This window comes from Myotis yumanensis, unplaced genomic scaffold, assembly GCF_028538775.1.
Source record: "Myotis yumanensis isolate MYYU_CA2020_CCGP unplaced genomic scaffold, mMyoYum1.0.hap1 SCAF_6, whole genome shotgun sequence".
Lineage (NCBI taxonomy): Eukaryota > Metazoa > Chordata > Mammalia > Chiroptera > Vespertilionidae > Myotis > Myotis yumanensis.
Window position 1 is genome coordinate 89,138,029 of NW_027223757.1, and position 23,979 is coordinate 89,162,007.

Genomic DNA, 23,979 nt, shown 5'->3' on the forward strand with positions numbered 1-23,979 from the left:
GGCCTAGGCTAAGATCTATATGGCTGAAAATGTAGACAACTCATGCTACAGTCATCTCCTCAACTGGGAGGGTATCCCACAGGACATAAAAAGTGGTGGGATTCTGGGAGTCGGACAGACCTGGGTTCGAATGCCGGGAGTTCCCTTAATTACTTAACTTCAAAGCTTGAGTGTTCACCTCGGTAAAAATGGAATATCATTTGTCCAATGATACTTTTATAAGGATCGAATGATATAACACAGTTCAGGCATCCAGTATACAGCAAGTGCTCAATAAAGCTGTTCTTTTTCCTTCACCCAGAGGCTCACAATGGCAATGAGATAGGGTTCACTCATTTGTTCAAATGTTTACTAGCATCACTACATGCCAGGAACTGAAGTAGGAACGGGGAGCCACCCAAGAACATGATATGGTCCCTCCCCCTTCCAGGGAGGACAGACATGTAGACAGACAATTGCAATATGTTATGAGAAGTATAGCAACAGAGGCCAACCATGATCTCTGCAGAAGAGAAGACTTTTGAGCAATCTCGAAGGACATTAGCAAGGGAAGGGTTTTGCTAAAAATAAATAAAAAATAAAAAGACACCAAGATTTTGTGAGGGCTTCTGATGAGGAAAGCTGTGGAGACAAATACTGAGGCCAGTCCAGCATTCCTGTGCCCCACCTTGTCCTTGATGCCCCTACACCAGTTCTTTACCTCTGTGAATGACCTTGCCACAGCAGTAACTAGGGTGCTGGGAAGCCAAAGCCACTGCATTAAAGTATCAGAAGAGCAGGCTTGCAGGAGAGGAAGGTGATTTGTGATAGGTTACACTGGAGGGCAGAGTGAGGAGCAATGAGGATGGGTTATTCAAGGAAACTCATTTTAGTTCAATGAAGAAGCAAGCACCTGGCCAGTCTAAGCTGCCTGGCAACAAGACATGCCACATTTCCTAGAGGCCAGAGATGTACACAGTGTTTGGATTACATGCTAGGACACTACTGATGTGGTTTCTGCTGCATCAGTTCAGGGGGCTGGATGGGCACCAGATAAAGTCACTCAAGTGCTTAGATTTTACGTCAGAGAGTGACAGGTTGCTAGGCATGAATGGTGATTATTATCTTTCTTTCACACAATAGGTCTATGACCTCAAAAGAGCCCATCTTATTTATGTGCCAGACAAATCATAGGTTTTATTTATGCAAATATACCCATCCCAAGGTTAAGGATTTAAGTAAACCACTGCATATCAAATAATTTTAATTAGATGAAGCAAGCAATGCTACCCAATCTGATAGTAAATATGATGGGGCAAAAATGGGTTTACAGTTGTTCCTATGGAAAATAATACATTAATAAATAATACAAGAAAAAACTGTGTTTTGCATGTTCATAACTGTAAACCTACTTTTCCCCACCTCTGTATATATTGTCTGATTTTTCTCCCCTCTACCAATAAAAATTCAAGGCAGATAAAAGTATGTAATCCTATATAATAAAAGGCTAATATGCAAATAGACCGAACGGCAGCACAAACAACCGGTCGCTAGGACACGTGCTGACCACCAGGGGGTGCGCATGGAACATGGGGGCGTCAGCTGTTGCGGGAAGGTGGAGCAGGTGAGTGGGGGCGCCAGACCAAGGTGGGGTGCCAGTCGCTGTCATGGGGTGAGCCTCTGGTGCTTACTGAAAATTCTTTGCTCCCACGTGCGGCGGTCCTGCCGGCGCTCGCACCTGCTGCTGGCACCGGCCCCACTCACACCTGCTGCCAGTGCTCAGAGCCACTGCTCGCACCCACTGCCAGCACCCAGATCTGGCCCAGATCACCCCTCAGGGCTTCTCCATCTCCCGCTGCTCCTGAGAGGTGATTGGGGCAGCAGCTGCCACTCGCACCATTGCTGGCACCCGGCGCTGGTCCCGATTGCTCAGCACCGTCAACACGGGGGATCAGCAGCGGCAGCGGGGCTGTTGGCAGAGAGGGGACCAGGGGCTGTGGTGGGAGGGGCCGGGCAGGGGCGTGAAGGATGGCTGAGACTGGCCCCTGTGCCCACCGCAGCCTCGCGGCCCACAGTTCCTTTCAAGGTGCACGAATTCATGCACTGGGCCCCTAGTCTACACAATAAAAGCCTAAGCGACCGTTGCCGCGGAACGATCAGAACAACCGGTTGCTATGATGTGCACTGATCACCAGGGGGCAGATGCTCAATGCAGGAGCTGCCCCCTAGTGGTCAGTGCGCTCCCACAGGGGGAACACTGGTCAGCCAGAAGCCAGATTCATGGTTGGCAAGCGCAGTGGTGGTGGCGGGAGCCTCTCCTGCCTCCATGGCAGAGCTAGGGAGCAGTGAGCTCAGTGGTAAGAAGCAGCGAGCAGGTGGGCAGTAAGGAGCGAGGGGTCCTGGACTGCAAGAGGGATCAGGCCGGTCTGAGGGACACACCCTCCCCCAGTGCACAAATTTTGTGCACCGGAACCGTTTAACCCTTCAACTGATAGCTATGACGCGCACTGACCACCAGGGCACAGATGCTCAACACACAGGCATAGAAACATGGAACAGACTGATGAATCTCAAAGGGAAATTGGAAGAGGGAAGGGGGAAGGGGGGAGGGGGGAGGGCAGAAAGAGATTAACCAAAGATCTTATATGCATACTAGAGGCCCGGTGCATGGATTTGCCACTGGTGGGGTCCCTCGGCCTGGCCTGTGGGGATCGGGCTAAAACTGGCAGTCCAACATCCCTTGAGGGGCCCCGGATTGCAAGAGGGTACAGGCCAGGCCAAGGGACCCCACTGGTACACAGGGCCCCTGGTAATAAATAATGCTAAGGTTCACTCTCTAGACCTTATTCTTCCTGCCAAATATTTAATTGGAAAACCCTCAGGTTGCACCTGTACCTTGGCTTAAAAATTTGCATGGAGACTGACCCAGACATTCTCCCGCTCCCCTGCTTGGGCTTGCCTTCAAATACTACTGCAAATGGACTTTCCCCTAAAGATAACTAGCAGGCTCACGAGAATCCCACATCCCTGACTTCTAATTTTTTCTTGTATATTAGTCAATATTTACTGGGTACCCACTACAGGCCACATACTCTAACGGGGAATGTGGGAAGCTGCAAAATGACATCTGGTTCTGGCCCCTGAGGATTTTAGAATCTAGCAGACCAGTGGAGGAAGGCATGTGTTAAACACTCAGAAGATATAAATCTTTAAATGAAAGAGAATGGAGTCAGCTAGATCTGATATAAAACTTCTATGATGTGGATCACCTCATACTTGAAATTGCTAGTAATTCTATTTGGTCTTAAATTACTGTTGCATCTCCTATGAAAAATGATCTATTAAGTGTATAGGCTGTATATCAAACTTTGGGGTATATGAGAATTATCTGAGCAACTGCGATTTTACTTTCTAAAAAGGAAGTATCCCATCTCTCTGTGAAGTGCTGGTCTCAGGCCCCCACTTTTTAAGAGGTACTGCTCAAGAGGGAATCACAGTGAGAATCTAAGTAGGAAGACTGTGTGTGTCTAGTAGTAGATACCAGTATTTGCACACAGTGTAGTGAACACAAATTAACTACACACATGAAAGGACCTGAAAAGGACATTTCTTTAGCAAAACTTTGTGAACTTGTCATCAATTTGAAAAAAATTAAAAATCCTATTATTTTGCCTAATACCATTTTTACAACTGCTCTAATTTGGTGACATTTGCCAGGAAGGGTTCAATGAGTCCTGAGTCCTGAGCAAGGTCTTGAAAGCCTAACTAAGAGGAGGTTAAAAGAATTAGGTATACTAATTTGGAGGAAGGATCAAGAAATCTTCTGGGTACTTCAGAAGAGATAAGCTGGGTCCAGTGGAGATGAAAGAGTAGATGTCCAGGGAAGGACGGTAAGAACACGTGATGCAAAGCTATAGTTAGTGGGGGTTAGTATATGCTGATGGGAGGAGTGGGAGTAATGGGAGTCATATTGGTCAGGAACCTTAAGCAGTCCTTAGATCAAAGCCTGCATGAAATACCAATATTTAGTACAAAGGTATGATCTGAGGCTAGTGGCACCCTTTCTGGTCTCAGTTTCCTCATTAATAAAAAAAAAAAAAGTGGGGTTCAACTAAGTGATTGCTAAGGCTCTAATCTTGGTGATACTTATCTACCCACAAATTTTTATGATTTTTATCTTGTGGCAAAAGCATTTATTTCAAACAAAGCATTTTAAAGCAACCTTCAGTGTGGTTTGCTTTCATTACCTAAAGTAAGACTAACCCTAGAAGAGCATCTTATATAATAAAAGAGAAACATGCAAATTAGCTGTCCCTCTGCTATGCTCAAGCCATGCCCACCAGCCAGAGTGACTATGCAAATTAACCCGACAAAGATGGCGGTTAATTTGCATACAGAGGTGTCAGGCGCCCCAGGAGGCAACGGCAGCGGTCGCAGGCTCCCGGGACCATTGCTGGCACGGGAGGCAAGGCCACCGCACCTAGCCACGCCCACGGGCTCCTGGGACCTTGTCAGTGGAGAGCGGGAGGTTTGGAGGACTTGGCAGAGCAGGAGACCGCTGGACATAGAGCAGAGCAAGAGAAAGAGGGTGGCTTGGAGGGCACGGCTCCCTCTGTTACCCCAGCTTCCTCATCAAAGCTGTGGAAACTGACAGCAGGGAGGAGGAAGTCCCACCTCCACAGAATCAGCCATTGGTTAGACAGCTCTCAGTGGCCTGATAGCCAGGACTCTCATTCACCTGCATCTCAGACCATGACAATAGAGAGGTGGGACTATGTCTAAAGAACAACTGTTGATACAACGTAGCTCTGCAGCTGAAAGATGCCGGCTTTATCGACAGAAAAGTGTCTGCAGAGCAGCGTGCATCTGATCTTAAAAGAAGGCGGCGCCTGCGACAGGATGTATCTGAACACCAGCTACTGGAAAAACGTCGCTCTGATGCCGAAAAACACCGGCGTTATCGACAGAAAATGTCTAAAGACCAAGGTGCCTTTGAAGTTGAAAGAAGGCGGTGGCGACGACAGAATATGTCTAGAGAACAGTCATCAACAAGTACTACCAATACCGGTAGGAACTGCCTTCTCAGCGAAAATGGAGAACATGAGGATGCAATCCTCAAACATAGTTGTGGTGGAATGACTGTTCTATGTGAATTTTGCCTATCACTAAATTTCTCTGATGAAAAACCATCCGATGGGAAAGTTACTCGATATTGTAGCAAATGATATACATTTTCTAGATTAACCGGCATATTTAAAAAGATTAATAACAAACGAGGATTCTGACAGTAAAAATTTCATGGAAAATATTCGTTCCATAAATTGTTCTTTTGCTTTGCTTCCATGGGTGCAAATATTGCATCACCATCAGGATATGGGCCATACTGTTTTAGAATACACGGACAAGTTTATCACCATATTGGAACTTTACATCCTTCGGATGGTGTTTCTCGGAAGTTTGCTCAACTCTATATTTTGGATACAGTCGAAGCTACAAGTAAAAGATTAGCAGTGCCAGAAACCAGGGCTGCTCAGAAAGACTCATGATCAACATCAACAATCTCATGCATGAAATAAGTGAATTAAAAAAATCGTACAAGATGCAATGACATCTTTTTCCACATGGTGAAAAAGGCTGGGGAACAGATATTGCATTAAGACTCAGAGACAACAGTGTAATCGACAATAATACTAGACAAAATGTAAGGACACGAGTCACACAAATGCAGTATTATGGATTTCATCTCTCTGTGTGGGACACGTTCAATCCTATTTTAAATGCAGGAAAATTAACTCAACAGTTTATCATGGATTCATATTAAAAAATGGAGGCCAATTGGATAAATTTCATCAAAGCAAACCATTCTAAGTTGAGAGTTGAAAAATATAGTGGTTTGATGGATTATCTCAAATCTAGATCTGAAAATGACAATGTGCCAATTGGTAAAATGATAATACTTCCATCATCTTCTGAGGGTAGTCCCAGAAATATGCAGCGGCAATATCAGGATGCTATGGCAATTGTAATGAAGTATGACAAGACCGATTTATTCATAACCATGACATGCAACCCCAAATGGGCAGATATTGCAAACAATTTACAACGCTGGCAAAAAGTTGAAAACAGACCTGACTTGGTAGCCAGAGTTTTTAATATTAAGCTGAATGCTCTTTTAAATGATATCTGTAAAGTCCATTTATTTGGCAAAGTAATAGCTAAAATTCATGTTATTAAATTTCAGAAACGCGGACTGCCTCACGCTCACATATTGTTGATATTAGATAATGAGCCCAAATTATGTTCCTCTAATTAATTCCCCTTCAATGTGCATGAATTTCGTGCACCGGGCTACTAGTGTTATGATAAAAAGGAGTATTCTCAGGTCACAAGCCTTCCCCACTATAGTTAGACAGACAAGTTACATATGAGGATGAACAAAGGCAGTGTGCTTCAACTATAAACCGAAATAAATCCATGGGATGACAAAACTCTTTACAACACAGCTTTGTGGACCTTTTAGATCACATGGTAGCTCACCATGAGCTATAGCATCTGCTTTGGGGGAATACATTTGAACATTTCCAATATTATTCTAAAATGTATTCACAGCTACAACTATTAATATTTGTTAGGGTGAGGGGCAGAGGTGGGGGACAGCTATGAAAAACCTACAGCTAAATCATACTCAATGGTAAAAAACTGAATGCTTTCACCTACAATCAAGGAAAAGGCAAGGAGGTACATGCTCAACACTTTTTTGTCCCTCAACACTTCTATTAAATATAACATTGGTGGTCTAAAGCCTGTACAATAATGAAAGAAAAAAATAATCATACAAATTGAAAAGGAGAAAATCCTAAGGAATCTAAAACCAATAAATTTAGCAAGGTTATAGAATAAATGATCACATATAAGAATTGATTTATTTCAAAGTGGCAGCAAAGAATATAAAAAAGTAAATTTAAAAATTTTATTCACCTTAGCATGAAAAATTAAATACTTAAGAATTTAACAAAAGATGTATGCTAAAGATAGAAAACATTGTTGAGAAATTTAAAAAGATGTAAATAAATGGAGAGACATATATTCATGGGTTAGGATATTGTTAAGATGGCAATTCTGTAAATCTTATAAATGGGCAAACTATTTGAAGTATGAACAGAGTCTTCACCAAAAAAAGATATATGCGTACCCAAAGAGCATATGAAAAAGATGCTTAATATCACTGGTCATGAGAAAATGCAAATTAATATACCATAGTGACACAGCACCACATACCTATTAGAACAGCTAAAGTTAAAAAGGACGACGATATTAAATGCTGCAAATTATGGAGAAATTAGATCCCTAATACACTGCTAATAGGATTTCTTAAAATGTTAAAAATACACTAAACATTCAACCTGGCAATTCCACTCTGTATCTACCCAGGAGAAATTAAATATATGTCTACACAAAGACTGCGTGAATATTTACAACAGCTCTACTCATACTATCCCCAAACTGGCAACAACTCAAATGTATGTTAATTGGTAAATGATAAACAAATGTGGTATTATCTATACAATGAGATACTACTCAACATTAAAGAGGAATGAACTATTGGTCCATAACAACATGGATGAATCTCAAAAACAACATCTATGTAGACACACAAAGTATATATAACTGTATGAATCCACAGATATTAAAATTCTAGAAAAGGCAAACTTATATTAACAGAAAGCAGATCAGTGATTGCCTGGGGCTGGGGTGGGAGAGTGTAGAGGCTGACTTTTTGGGGGCAGAAGAGAAACTTTTGGGGTGATAGACATATTCTAAAATTTAAACTTGGTGATGGTTACACAACCTAAGTTTACTAAAACTCATTGAACTATACACCAAATAGGTGAATTTTATGATACATGAATTATATCTTTAAAAAATCTGTTTAAAAATTCCACATACACCTTTCCCGGCAAAGAATTAACTGAAACTATTTACTCTTGGAACTAAAACAAAAATATCAATAATCAATTTCCTTTTGTAATAATCTATTTTCTCCCCTTAAAAAGGTATTCTAAGCAGGGTTACCTATCCAAATGGCCTTGGGAAAGTTGTTATTGTGCCGTGATGGCTGCTAAGGTTGGACTATAGAAGTACTTGCAAATTTGCTATCCAGATGAAAAATATGGGACAGGGTCTGGCTCACCTGTCAGTCAGGAGGGTAGGAGTAGGCTTCGGCAGGTGTGCTCTGCACATACTGTCTTTTTAAAAGCTCGGTCTCTGATGCTGCTTTGCTGGGGAAGGGAGCTGTTCATGTTTCTGAAATCTCTCTACAGCCTTGTGAGAGCACAGATGGCAGTTGGATCTCTGGGACAGTGCTGAACCAATGGGCTAAATACATGGAGTTCGTGTTCAATAAAAGGTGTGATTTGTTTTGCTTTAAAACTTCAACTTGCAATAATTTATGAAGGAGCAGCAGAGGGACTAGTCTGGTTTTAGATTAGAGCTCTTACATATTAAAGATTAAGTGGGGAATACAGAAAGCATATTCTTGTTTAGGTAAAAATATAGTGAGACTGAAAGAAAAGGGGCAGGAAAGGGAGAAAATTTCCTCAGAATTAGGCTCAAGATTTCTAATTACCCTAAGCTCTCATACATATAATTCCCATCAATGATATTCTAGTTTTTACTTTTGGGAGGGTGGGCAGGTCTCCTCCTCTTGAGCCAGAGGTAACCCAGCTGCTGTCGCAGAAGTACTAGAGATGCTCTAGGCTTTCACTGCCAGACTCAGCATAAAAAAAAAAAAAAAAAAGCTGCTAAAGGGTGAGGTCTTGGCAACCGCGCTCTCTATGTAACATATGGCAGAGCACGGACTCTCCGCTCAATGGCAGTAATGATAACACCGAACCAGCCCAAATCAATTTGGTCACGATAACGGATCTCAGGTGTTTGCCTGGATAGCAGGTGTTCTGACGGCACCAGGCTAGAACGCTACACGGAGTGAAGCCTTTCATGAAAACATACTGCCTCATTTTCTTTTAGAGTCATAGGACAGAACACCAAATGTTCCGATAGGTCCACATCCCACCCGGACAAGAGTTAAAATAAAGGCACAGACACGGGCTTATTTGTGGAGACTTTTGATCTGGTGAAATGGGCCAGCCTGGAAATCTCATGTCACCAACACGCTTCGCCTTGCCCCAAACTAAGCCTTAGGATATCACTATTCGTACACTGTGCAGTCCCCCATAGTGGCAAGAATGGCTGTGACACACATTCTTTTTTACTTAGTGAAATCAATTCACATACTTCCCAGATCATCCCTTAAAAAGATCCACCTCGGCTTTCCTGTGCAATTTAAAAAGAAAAAAAGTCAAATTAGATCGTGTAGACCATATTCAAAACCATGAGTATCTTACTGCAACCCAATGTCCAAACCCTATGGCCTGGATACTGGAATCCCTTCCCTCCCTTTGTAGTAGTTTCTCCTCACTCGACCCCAAGGCTCCATCCAGATGCAGAGGTCACCTTCAGAACACCAGTTTTGTCTAAGCATTCCCTCTTTCCCCACACTAACTCCCACTCTTCTTTTAAAGCCCCAATCGTGGAAGCCTGTCCAGAGACTTCCAATTGGAATTTATCTCTCCCTCCCCATATTCCTATAACATATGGCTCATACCTTGGTTAAAACTCTTATGATAGTCTGCCTTGTATGCATGTTATTTTGTGCATGTGTCTGCCTTCCACTCAGGCCCTGGAACTCCCTACTTTAAATGCATTTTAAAATTACTTTGGAAATCTTTGGAAAAGTGGCTAATTCCAGGACTCGACAAAGGTGTAAGTACAAGAGGCATCCAAAGTAACATCTATTATGCCAAAGAGTGAGGACATGCTGGGAAAAAGGGAGGAGGAGTGGCCATTTCACAAAGACACAGATGACAACTTGAGAGAACTTCCACTGGCCCTGGCCGAGTGGCTCAGTTGATGGGAGCATCATCCTATACACAAAAAGTTTGCAGGTTAGATTCCTGGTCAGGGCACATACCTAGGTTGTGGGTTCAATCCCAGGTCAGGGCACATATGGTGGGCAACCTATTGATATTTCTCTCTCACATTGACCTATTTTTCTCTCTTTCTCCCCCTCCCGCCTCTCCCTCCCCCCGCTCCCTCTCTCTTTCTCCCTCCCTCCCTCCCTCTCTTTCAAATCAATAAACATATCCTTGGGTGAGAATTATTATTATATTTTTGTTAATCCTCACCTGAGGATATTTTTCTATTGATTGTTTTTTAGAGAGAGTGTAAGGGAGGGGGAGAGACAGAAAGAGAGAAACAGCAATATGAGAGAGACACATCAATTGGTTGCCTCCTGCACACGCCCAGACTGGGACCAGGAATTAAGCCTGCAACCAAGGTACATGCCCTTGACTAGAATCAAACCCCAGATCCTCCAGTGCGTGGGCCAACGCTCTATCCACTGAGCCAAACCAGCTAGGGCTCAGGTGAGGATTAAAAAAAAAAAAAAAAGAACTTCCACTGGCCAAATCTGGGCTAATTTGAACATCAAAATAATTAAGTATAATAATGAATTAGAAACCACTAAAAAATATAAGAGCCTATGAGTCCATACCAGTAAAAGATAAATAAGTGGGGTAGGGGGAGGAGGGGTCTCACTTACAGAAGAACACTGAGTGCCAAATGGTAAATGAAGAAGAAGGACTAGAGTTAGAAAATCATAATTGCACAACCATCACAGTAAAGACTGGTTCAGGCAACAATATCAATGAATGCTAAACCTTGGAGACATTTTTTTGATGAAGAGTGAGACATTTACAGTATAGTGTCTATACCAGTTGACATCCCCACCATCAGTGAATGAGGGTTCCTTTTTCTCTACAAAATCATAAAGTATTTTCCCCTATCAACAAAACAAAGTCAACCAACCAAATGAGAGAAGATAGCTATATATATAAAACCCTAATATGCAAATAGACCAAACGGTTAAACAACTGAACCGGACAACTGGTTGTTATGACGTGTGCTGACCACCAGGGGGTACACGCAGAATGTGGTGGGCGTCGGTAGCAGGCGGCAGAGCGCAGAACATGGTGGGCATGGCTGTGGCAGGATGGTGGAGCAGGTGAGCAGGGGCACCAGACCAAGGCGGGGTGCTGGTTGCTGTCATCGGGGCAAGCCTCTGGTGGTTACTGAAAATTCTTTGCTCCCACACACCACGGTCCCACCGGGTGCTCAAACCCGCTGCCAGCGCCGGAGCCACTGCTCCCACTTGCTGCCAGCGCCTAGCGCCGGCCCCGATCACCCCTGAGGGCTTCTCCACTTCCCCCTGCTCCTGAGGGGCGATGGGGCCGGCAGCCACCTCTCACACCCACTGCTGGCGTAAGCCCCTCTCGTACCCGCTGCCAGTGCTGGAGCCACCGCTTGCACCCGCTGCCGGTCCTGATTGCTTGGTGCCATCAGTGGGTGCAAGCAGCAGCTGCCAGTTCCAATCGCCCCTGAGGGCTTCTCCACCTCCCCCTGCTCCTGAGTGGTGATCAGGGCAGCAGCTGCCGCTTACACCTGCTGACAGCGCCAGCGTGCTTACATCTGCTGCTGGCACCGGCCCCAGTTGCTCCATGCCGTCAGCAGGTACAAGCAGGGCCGGCGCCATCAGCGCCTGGGAGCGGCAGTGGGAGCGGGGCTGCCAGCAGACTGGGCCAGGGGCCGTGGCAAGAGGGGCCAGGCGGGGTGCAGAGGATGGGCCGAGACTCACCCCTGTGCCCACTGTAGCCTCACGATCCACAGTTCCTTTCAAGTTGCACGAATTTGTGCACTGGGCCCCTAGTTTGCAAATAATAGCTCCAACAAGGGATTAACATCCAAAATATATAAAGAACTCATACAACTCAACACCAAAAACACACACCAATTAATTCACTTTAAAAATGGACAGAGGACCTGAATGAACACTTCTCCCAAGATGCCACCTCACCCTTGTTAGAATGGCTATTATCAACAAGACAAGAATGTGTTGGAGAAGTTGTAGAGAAAAAGGAACCCTCATTCACTGATGGTGGGAATGTCAACTGGTACAGGCACTATGGAAAACAGATCTGAGTCACGGCACCAAGAAAGAAGAAAAAAATAATAATAAAGGACACACTAACATCAAGAAGACATAACACTTCTCAATATATATGCACCCAATCAGGGAGCACCAAAATATATAAAGCAACTACAAACAGAACTAAAGGGAGAAAAAAAGTTAAAGACAATACCTGGAAACCTTTTCTGATTTGTTTAGAATAAAGCTCAGATAATCTATTTTTTAAAAGCTTCCCAGGATTGAGAACTGCCTAGAACAGCAGTTCTCAAAACATGGTCCTTCCTGGGAACTTGTTAAACATTCACAGGCCTACTGAACTAGCACCCCTGGGGGTGGGGCCCAGCAACTCTGTTTTAGCACACCTTCCAAGTGATTCTGATGCTCACTAAAATTTGAAGCCACTGACCCAGGCTATGAGCTTCTACATTCTGTATATCCAGCTCCTATAGTTCCACAAAACCTAGCAAATTGCTTTGTGCATTCTCATACCTCAATAAATGCTTGCTCAATTTAGTCTGACAGTGAATGATAAGGCAGAAATGAGAACTGGGGCACTTGGAGATGAGTACTCTAAAGGTCCCAGCTAAAGCATCACTCTGACTTTCTAAAGTAAATAAAAAATTTATTTGAAAAGCAATAAAGAAAGTCAGATTACTCAGGTTAGTAAAAGCACTGCTGTCCCAAAAGGGATCTTATCAGCTTACAGTTTGTTAAGTCACTATCCATTAAAAACATGCAATAACTTATGTAAGCTAGTGGACTAGTATTTAAAAATTAATTCTGTGGTTCTGGGAAGCAATGCACAGCCATTAAAAAGCCATGCTGTGTGTATCATGAAAGATCTGCTTAGAAAACACAGCATTCATGTGGCGGAGATGGGCCCAGATTTGATGAGGATGGCCAGGTTTCAGAAGAACACCCTCTAGGTAGCATCTGGAAAGACAAGACTCCTATAAAGACAATGAGCTGATCAATTTACCTACTGAATAGAAAATGAAACAAATAAATCCATTTTTATGCAACTGTTTCCTATCTTGAGAAGTTAAACTGTTGAAGTTACTCTAGGATGGAGGATACAGTCCCAGCCTCACCACATGCCTTTTCTAATTGGCATCCTGAAAGATTTTACAGAAAAGGGTGTTGCTTTAGTATTGTTGACTTAAAGGTTATCTAGTCACAGAGAGGCAGAGGAGGATTCATCTTCAAAATTCATCTATTTATTGAAAGCCCATGGAGTGCCTTGGCAATTAACAATTCCTACCACCTCTAGCTGTTCCCTATGTGAGAAGGCTCCGAACTCATCTTACAAATTGCTCTTTTGAAGATCAAAGGGAAGCTGAATGTGTCTGTGTGTGCGCTCCATGAGACTGTAATTTAATGGAATTTTTAGAGAAGGCTTGCTGGCAGTGTTTGGATGACAGCCCCAGGGCAGAGGATTCAGGGGAGCTTGGCCACTCTTCCCTTTGGAGCGTCTTCCCTGTCTTTAATTGGCACCTCATTAGAAATTAATGAAAATGACATCCTCTGTTCTTCCTGCTCTAGGCATCGAATGCTACAAAAAGGCCCATCACAATTCATAACACATTCAATTTATATAGCAATGGCTCTTAAGCATTATTTATGAGATGTGAATTTCTTGTCAGCAGTTAATAACCTATACAGAGTTGAAGGGGAATGGAAAAAAAGATTGTGAATATATATAAAAACATTTTCTGCAGTGGAGAAGTGTGCTGTTTGAGTTCAAACTACCTTCCTGAGTCGTCACTTTCAGTAGTAAATTACTGCTCCCCTACCCCCATAAAACCTTTCAGGGCAGTTAAATGTCTCTCTAACACTCCATGCATCCTCAAGGAAATAACTATACAACTCACCTTTTCCTGGAGAGATCCAAGCAGACAGGCAGGAGGAACACAACAGCTATTTGTCAAAGACAGTCCCAGAGGTGTATGTTCCCACTGCTGTCCTTCATCTTTTGAAATGTGGCAGTGGACTCAGTCATTTTTCTGGGCACAGAAGTGTAATGCTCTCAGTGGGCCAAATGGAATTCCTGGCTCTCTCTGGGAAGGCTACATCTGGAGGGACTGCAGAAAGCTCAGAACTTTCTTCCCCACCAGAAAAATCAAATCTCTCCATAAGCAGGTCCTCAGAATTGGGCATAAGCCAAGGGACTAGGTATTATATCCTTTAAAAAGAATGCATGTCTTTTGCAAACCGAATAGGCACTCAGAAATCAGCCTCCTATCCAAAGAGGTGAAGAGCACAACAGAGTAATCCACGCTTACCAGAGGCAATTAAGTTGGCTTCACTTAGAAGCATGTGATGTATTTCTAGATTTTTTTTTTTTTTTTTTTTTTTTTAGCGGTGCAGAAGACCTTAGGAAAATAGGTGGTTTGCATCCAAGCTGAAGGGTAAGCTGGGAGACTTGGTTATAACACCTCTGGATTTCTCAGCGCTAACCTGGGATCTCTTACTGCTGGCCTGACAAGGAGAGGAGGTATTATGACAGAGGCAAGATGGAACATGCAAGGATCAACTGCTTGATCCACTAAAGCAAATCCTTTTTAGTACCCAGGATTCAGTTACTTTCCAGAAGGAAAAATGAACATTAAGGTACAGGAAAATCTCATGATTCTAATTTAAGAACAACCAAAGGTCTGTGTTATAGAAGCAACAGGCAAAAATGGTCAAGTAGATTTCGCAACTCTGGTAATGGACTGAACTGCTGAAACCCCCCCTCTCTCCTAGTTCACATGAAGACCAAAGCAAAAACGGCATGACAAAAGATCAAACTCTGCAATGTGGGCAAAGGCGGTTAGCCATCAGGCCCCAGAGTTTCCTTAGCTACCATGGTATTCCCTCCTCACCTCATCAAGAATTTAAAATTACCTGGGAGGGCTGACCCAGGAGCAGTCTATCAGTAAAATTCTGGGCTCACCTGGGCCCATGCCACATGCATGAACACAACTGAAGTGTGAAAGCTCTGCTGACAGCCTCTGCCCCCAACTCTTACCCAACCCTCCTCTTTATACTTTCAAACAAGCATTTAGGAGAAAACTAAATGCCAATCTAGAAATAAAAACTTATCCATTGACACCTAGACTCCCCATGCTGCCATCAAATGTCCCATTTCTGCAGTTGAACATATGCTTCTGATCTTGTTACTCCTCCCACCCCACCACACACACACAAAAGTGTGCAACAGACAGACAGAAACAGGAGTTCCAAATTAGTTTCCATGAGAAGCTAGTACTCCTTTGTTTCCTTCTCATTTCCAACGGAGAAGATGATTGAGGGACAAGAGCAGCAACAGCTACATCTTTAAAGATAAAGGACTTGGAGTCCCTGTAACTTTCTAGCTGCTGAGAGAACCATCTAGTCCTGGTTGCCAGCGTCAGTACTTGTAGAATATCTATGGCTATCCCAGGGGTGAAAGGAAGCTTCTTAAGCTCATTCCTAAGGACAAGGATATAGAATTCTAAGAGGCTAGACCTAGGCCTCAAAGTTGGCCTGGTGACAGCTCTGTCCCATAGAACAGTTTTGTAATATTAAGCTTTAAATCAGGAAATAAGAACAGGAACAGAAAAACTCTAAGTTGGCCTAAATGCTGCAGCTATACAATTATGTGTGGTTGAAGGGAGAGGAGTGATTAGTCTAAGTTTTGTTCTATGTGGGTACACATAAAGTTTTTAAAAATACATCTCTGTGCAGCAATTCTAAGAGTTGGTATTACACTGGATAGATAATACAGAAGAAGAGGCTACCTTAAAGTTATTCAAGGGGTTAAGTGACAATGAATTACAGTTCAAAGAAAATAATTTTCTAATCAAACTAATTTAAAAAGGATATGGGAGAAGAAATCTTGCATTTATTATACATAGTAAAAGGCTCATTCAGAATTAATTTACTATCTGAATTTTATAGTACATATCCCAGAATTTGGCTGGTTTGGTTAACTTCTAAATAAGTCATCAATGAGAAGGAACCAGAGTAATCAATGGAAGACGTTAAAGCAGTAAGCAATGACAATGCAACTCTAAAGACATGTGACAAAATAATGGGGAGTGTTTTTGCTTCTTTGTATGTGCTTAGAACTAAAAATCCTCTACTCCTGATTTCTCAAACTCTAAACCTACTGCTCTCAGGGAGGTTTCCAGAAGAAGAACAAAGGAGTTCAGACTCTTAGAATAATTTCCAAAGCTATGCCAGAGACACCGTCTCCATCATGTGCCTGGGGGAGATGCTTACCACAGCGGCACGATCCCAATTCCTGTTGCACCAGCTCCAGTTTGGTTTGGCACTGGAAGCACCGACGTCGACTCTTCTGTTTAGATCGGCTGGTTTCCTCGGATCGTTCAGTGTTCTCCAGTAGTCGTGGCCGTTTCACTGGCGAAGCCTCATTCTCAGACTGTGAATCTGACCAAAACAACACATTTAGGGGTCACGGTTAGTGCTTGGCCTGGCAAGCACAGCTGATTAATGTGCGCCAGGCATTCTTCTGACCAGGCTACTGCCCTTTTCCAGGAATTGGACCTGTGTAAGCAACAGCCAGCTCTGACTGGCCTGGTTTCTACTCCACAAAGTGTGACAAGCATGAACCTTCAGGGCTGACTTCTAATGAGCTAGATCTGAACCAAGAGAGGAGAGTGGGGGTGGCTCCACAAAAATCTGTTGTTTTTAATAATGGTTGTCTCTATGAGACCATTCAAACTGGTAATTCTTTAGAGAAGGGACTATGTCTAGTACTTCTTTGTATTGCCATGTTTAGCATAACTCCATACTTAAAGCCAGTGTTTGATGGGGTATCTATAATCTTTTCTAGCGAAAATACTCATGTTTCTACTCCTAAACAGACAAGAATCAGTTTCTAATATTGGGAATTATTTCAACTGTATTTAGAGTTAAGGAGTGTATCCCTGCCTATTTATCAAAGAGCTGCCCCAGGGCCTCCACTGTGGAGTGGTACAGAAGCAACATGTGGTACCACAACACACCCTAGGGTTGGTGCCAAACTGACAGGTAGAGGGAGGTGTAATGAACTTGTATTTACCATGACTTTAAAAAGTAACTAAAGGAGAGAATTGAAGATGGCGGCATAGGTAAACACCGGAGACTGTTGCCGCAAACAACCACTTCAAAAATACAACTAAAAGACGGAATGGACATCAACCAGAACCACAGGAAGGCTGGCTGAGGAGAGACTCTTCAACTAGAAGGAAAAACAACAGCATTCCGAGGCTCAGAGGAGGCGCAGTGTGGAAAATTTAAAGGTACCGAGGTGCGCGTGCAAAGCGGGCTGGTGGCTGAGGGCGCGGTTGTCATTTTCAATCAGGAGGGAGTCTCAGACTCTGGGCTACAGATCCGGGCGAGTCTCTAGGGACCCAGACTCAAACGGGAGAAGTGGGACTGTCTGGCTATGGTCCCTCCGAGGTTTGCAGCGGTTGCTGGGACAGAGAGGCAGAGCCTCTGGGGACGAACTGAGAGCAGCCATAACTGGTCCGTCCGCCCGCCCTGTTGAGCCCGTGCGACCCGCCCCGCCCAAGCCCTGCGCAGAGCCATTTGCTGGATCACCTCAGGCAAAGGCTAGATTAGCACCTCCCCAGAGGACAGAAGTTTTCCCACAGCTGATTCTCACAGCCAGTCGGCCTGGTGGTCAAATCCCTCTAGTATTAACAACAACAATTAAGGCTTAACTAAAACAAGACTGCGCACAAAGACCACAAGGGGGTGCACCAAGAAAGCATAAAAGATGCGGAGACAAAAAAGCATGACAGAAATGGAGGATATGGAGCTAAAAATCGCAATTTTGAGGGCTTGCAATAAACTTGAGCAGAGCCTCACGAAAACTAATGAGACCCTCGATGCTATGATAAAGAAACTAGAAAGTAAGCATACACGGACTGAAATAAAGACTATTATACCCAATAGCAGACCAGAGGAGCACAAGAATCAAACCAAAGATTTGAAATACGAAGAAGCAAAAAACATCCAACTGGAAAAGCAAAATGAAAAAAGAATCCAAAAGTGTGAAGATAGTCTAAGGAGCCTCTGGGACAGCTTCAAGCGTACAAACATCAGAATTATAGGGGTGCCAGAAGATGAGAGACAGCAAGATATTGAAAACCTATTTGAAGAAATAATGACAGAAAACTTCCCCCACCTGGTGAAAGAAATGGACTTACAGGTCCAAGAAGTGCAGAGAACCCCAAACAAAAGGAATCCAAAGAGGACCACACCAAGACACATCATCATTAAAATGCCAAGAGCAAAAGACAAAGAGAGAATCTTAAAAGCAGCAAGAGAAAGAGACTCAATTACCTACAAGGGAATACCCATGCAACTGTCAGCTGATTTCTCAACAGAAACTTTGCAGGCCAGAAGGGAATGGCAAGAAATATTCAAAGTGATGAATAGCAAGAACCTACAACCAAGATTACTTTATCCAGCAAAGCTATCATTCAGAATTGAAGGTCAGATAAAGAGCTTCACAGACAAAGAAAAGCTAAAGGAGTTCATCACCACTAAACCAGTATTATACGAAATACTGAAAGGTATCCTTTAAGAAGAGGAAGAAGAAAAAGGTAAAGATACAAATTATGAACAACAAACATGCATCTATCAACAAGTGAATCTAAGAATCAAGTGAATAAATAATCTGATGTACAGAATGAACTGGTGATTATAATGAATCAGGGACATAGAAAGGGAATGGACTGACTATTCTTGAGGGGGGAAAGGGGAATGGGAGATGCGGGAAGAGACTGGACAAAAATCGTGCACCTATGGATGAGGACAGTGGGTGGGGAGTGAGGGCGGAGGGTGGGGCGGGAACTGGAAGGAGGGGAGTTATGGGGGGGGGAAGAGGAACAAATGTAATCTGAACAATAAAGATTTAATAAAAAAAATAAATAAATAAAAATAAAATAAAATAAAAAGTAACTAAAATGCAATAAAGTTCATGTTATAGACAGGCTGTAAATAACTCTTGCCTTCCAAAAAAGGGCAGCACTTGGGGGCTCTGTGCTCCTGGAAGTGCCCCCACTGCATACTGAGGATGCACCCCTTGCCAAGGCTCTGAAGTGGTTTATGCTAAAGCACCTCTGGAAGGGAATCTCCTGGATGATCTTCCTTAAAACAGATCCAGATCCTACCACTTTTCACCCCTCCACCACCTCCAGCACTGGTCCAATTCATCACCATCTCGCCCAGCCTAGCGAAACAGCTGCTTAACTGGTCTCCCTGCTCACCTCCTTACAGTATATTCTCCACACAACAGCCAAGCGATCCAGTTCAAAATCAAGTTAGAATTACTTCACTTCCTTGCCTACAACCCCTTCCTTCTCAGCTCCCCTTCTCAGAATAAAAGTTCAGATTCTTACCTGAGGCCCTCAAAAGTCCCTGCCTGAGGTGCCCTCCTCTCATCTCTCTCACCTCATTTCCTGCTGCTCTCTCCCTCTGCTCTCTCCACACTGGCCTCCTTATTGTCTCTTACCTCAGAGCCTTTGCACTTTCTGCTCCCTGTGTCTGGAACACTCTTCACCCAGATCTATATGGGATCTAACCTCTTTTAAGCCACATTTTCTTTTTAAATGTATTTTGAAATTACAATTGACATACAATATTATGTTTCAGGTGTAGTGATTAGACATTTATATAACTTACAAAGTGAGCACCCTGTTCAATGAAGTCTTTTTCCCTGATCACGCTATCTAGACCACTCTGTCCCCCCTTCCCTAGCATTTCCCTTGTATTCATCCATAGCACTTTTAACATTATCTCCCAGGAGAATGTAAACTCCTGGCGGGCAGGAAGTTTCACCTGCTTTGTTCACTAACGTGCCCTTCATGCCTACAACTCAATATGTATTTCTTGAATGACTGAATCTTCTCCCAGGCAGTCCTGATTTTCTATTTCAAGTGGCTCTAGAGAGAAGCAGCAGACGGTTGGATGCATTTCAATGAAGGCTGTCTGCATCCCTTTCCCCAGCCTCCCTCTGTGTGAAGAAGATGCTGCACTTCATCAGAGAGCAGTCACTGGTTCTGATAGTGACGATGGTGACAGTTCGCTCACAGCCCCCCAGCCCATGGCACTGTGCATTGACTTACGGAAGTGGAAGGCACGCACTATTCTTAGCAATTGTAAACTTCATTTTTCATCTCATTTAGTTCTTCCAGTCCTACATGACATTTTCCCCAAATACAAACCAACTAAACAAGGCCTTTGATGAAAACAATTGAAAGCAAGTTCAGCCTATTTCCAAGCTCTGCTGAGAGAAGCTGTCCAAACCTAGTCAGTGTGATGACTGAGGCAGGTACAGACACACCAGGCCCCTCCCTTTCCACTACAAGAGCAACAAGCAACAATCTAAATGTAAATCATTACAAAGCAGCCAGCCAAAAGGAACTCACTCTGCATGAGCCACACTGCTCTTTGGGGGTCCTTTTTCACAAACCAGCAATGGCGCTATTTGTATTAATAATCCTATTTAGACACCCACGCCCCCCCCCCCGCCCCCGTTTTTGGCAACAAAAAGAGAAAATTCTAGAGTAAAAGCTATAACAAAAAAATGGTATTTGTTCTGAGACAAGGTCCTAAATCTGTAACATCCTTATAAGAAATTACCCCTCAACCCCGTGGGTGGGATGGAGAAGAGAAGGGCCCACCTGAGAAGGGGAGGCAGTGGAATCCTTGGCTTGGCATTTATTAATATTGTTAAAATTTAAAAGGCCCTGACATGATGCCAGTACACCTCTAACATAAAAGAGGCGTGCTCAGACCACAAGCCTGTCATTCACATTGCTATCTGATAAAACCGAGTGCGTCTAGAAATGCAGAACTCACAAAGCCAATTTTCACATGAATCTGTCCCAAACTGTCAAATTCGCTGTCTACCTGCATAGCACCATCTCCATTTCTAAAGCAAACCTTTGCTACAAGAAGACAATTTTCTTTCAGTGGCAATGCTACCACAGGTATTTCTTAAATAAGCCAGGGAATGATATATTTTAAAATGTATGATTCCTAAGACTGGGAGACAAGAATTCATATTTACATAATCATTATTGGTCATCACCAAACCATCCACTTGATAGGGCCCCCCAACATTAGGAGGCATGTCCAAGCCTAATCTCTTTTCTTCTAATGCTCCACCTTGTCTGGCCAATGAGCATTCAATAACAAAACTAAGGACTAAGTCTGCTTGATCTCATGCTGAAATATTCTTTTATCCACTTGACATTATAGATAAAGACTACTGAGTTATTTGTTCTGGTAGGCAGAAGGCCCGGGACATTCCTGAAATAATGGGTCCTAAGGGAGGTTTCTGATGCTGCCAAGAGCGTCTGGCTGCACTGTCAGCGCTAGTCAGCCCTCGGAGAGTCAATGTCCCAGCAGCGCACAAGTCTCAGACCAAACGCATCAGCATACAGAAAATCTGAGCCACGGGAAGCAGTCCTCCCATGATTCTAAACCAAGAGGCACACATTGTTTACCAGAATGTTATTTTTTAGAATCAAGGAGCTGTCCCTAAGAGATCCATAACTTTTACGCTCTGGAATATGTCCAATTAACCTTCTTCACTCAGTCCAGGGTCTATTAAATGGAAAGGAATCCTGTGCCCTCTAATGCCCTTACCACAAAGAGGGAGGGAGAATAAACTCCCTAAACGGTTTACCATCACCATCCTCCACTCGATGCCATCCAGGGAGGTGACTGTGTTATGCATCACTTCTTGGTGAAGCAAACAATTCCTTGGCATTTTCTCACAAGCCAACCTGCTGTTTCAATTAGAAGTTAATGAAATAAAGAGCGGTCTACAGGATCATCATCATGTCTGCATAAGAAATTTACATCTCCTCTGCTAATTATTTAATGAAACTATGTGCCATGGGGTGAGTTGCCTAAATAAGAGAAACAGATGTCCAGGGCAAGGATTCTAATTACATAATAATGAACTAAATAATTCAACTATTCAATTATAAATTTTATGTCCATTAAAAAAGATCCAAACATGGTCACACAAAGGAATACTCATCTACAGTCCATATTCGAATAAATCAAACTTTGATTCTTTACTTTTTGCTCACAAACATAATTTGTTACCCTGCAGCACTTTTAATTTCCTCAACAACGACAGAAAACACCTAACCATCTACTTGCTTAATCTGAACTTGGGCAGTAAGGGTTAAATATGGAGAGAAAAGTGAACAGAAATAACTCTTACACGCAGCTTTAACTGTCAGAAAAACGAGTCCTCGCAAGGAGCATGCTCATTAGCAGCAGGCGGAGCTGTAGTGGCAAGCTAGAAACTGTCCCCACCCCAGGAATTATGAGTGATTTCTAATTAAGATCTTTCATAAAGGGCCAGCAAAGCACATTTCCCCCCAGTATGCTTTTTCTTGAGAACGTAATCTAGTCTGTATATACCCACACAAGAGCTGCCACACTCCCGTGCCAGGTTCATAGTTCTTGGTACTTACTAGACCGTTTCTTCCTCTGCCTAAATTTAACAGAATGAGAATAATATCATATCAGGTCTTCTAGACAAAGGAAAGTCTGATCAAGAATTATAATGTGATTACCCTAGAAAGAAAAATCTTTGGAAAAGTATTTTACCTATCAGATCCCTAGATTTGAAGGTAGCTAGTGCTTAATGTGACAGAGAAACAAGCACAGTGATTTTATTTAAAACACATTAATCTTCTGAAGAGAGCAATTCTTCTAATTGTACTTTACTACCAAATCGCTGAAAATAGTGGTAAGACTTTTAATTCAGAAACAGTTTAACTGGAAAGCTTGACTGGAGACAACAAACAGAGCTATTTCTTTTAAAATTCTGTTTTGTCTCTGACAGATATTCACATTTGTCCCTTACTGTCACTTTTCTTGTCTTTATTACTCATGTTCTCTCCCAGAAATTTCCAAATAAATTGTGTCAGGCCTGTCAGAGTTGAATCCCCATCTCTCTTAATCTCCCGTCACTGTGCAGCTGGCAGCCCGCACACCCGGGGCTGCTAACCGACTGTGGCCTTCTGACAACTCAGGTGAGCTCTCAGCCCTTGGCACAGCCAATCCTCAGAGATTAGGAGAGTGGGAGAAGCACCATGGCAACAAAGAGAAGGGAGCCTTCTATTCACTTCACCCACACCTTCCCTCACTTCTAAGAAAGAAAGATGAATCTGTTTAATCTCAGGCTCTATGACAGCTTTTGAGGTACTCAATCAGTTTTTTTAGAACCTATCACAGACTCCTGACAGATTGACATTTATGATCCCAACAGCCCGTGCAAACATCAGTAAGAGCAATAATTAATGAACTCGCACACATCACTGCTGTCTCGCCTTTGTCCATTTAAAGGGAGCTTAAGCAGTTAAAACCTCTGTCCATGAGAAGCACCACACTCTCACTGAAAAAAATGAAGAGCCTTTAAAAAAATCTGTTTTATAGGTTCTTTTTCTGTGTTTCTCTTCATGCTTTGTTTTCAGAGTTTATGCAGGGATTAGATTCACCTTCTCGTGGCATTTTACTGTGTGTCATGAAAGACTTCAGGAGAGAAAACTCCCTCATTATCCATTAAAAACTTTTCCCCCACTTGATTCAACTGGGATTTCCCTCTCCTTTCTTATCTTTTTAATGGCCTTTAAACAATTTGGAATAATATACCTGTCAAACGCTATTACATGAACATAGAGAGAAGTTCAAGTCTTTGGAAGAGGTTGGTTATTAAAATTTTGTGGAAAATGCCTTCATTTTCACTTGATATATGATATGGTGATGAACTAGCATGAAATACACCTAGAATGCTATGTCTCAAATTAGCAATTTTCAATCTCCTGGCACATACAAACTAATTACTACAATTTTGCGGCACCTCAAAAAATATTTTTCACGATCAGACAAAAAAAAAATAGGTATAATTT

The 23,979-nt window shown here is 43.0% G+C and overlaps 1 protein-coding gene across 2 annotated transcripts in view; it reads right to left on the reverse strand.

Moving 5' to 3' along the window:
• Nucleotides 1-23,979, reverse strand: part of ZFAND3 (zinc finger AN1-type containing 3) — a 337,273-nt gene that overhangs the window by 19,397 nt on the left and 293,897 nt on the right. For both annotated transcript variants that reach the window (XM_070418650.1, XM_070418649.1), the window contains one exon: nt 16,310-16,477. In XM_070418650.1, coding sequence (XP_070274751.1) covers nt 16,310-16,477 — 168 coding nt within the window. The remainder of the gene's footprint in view (nt 1-16,309; nt 16,478-23,979) is intronic.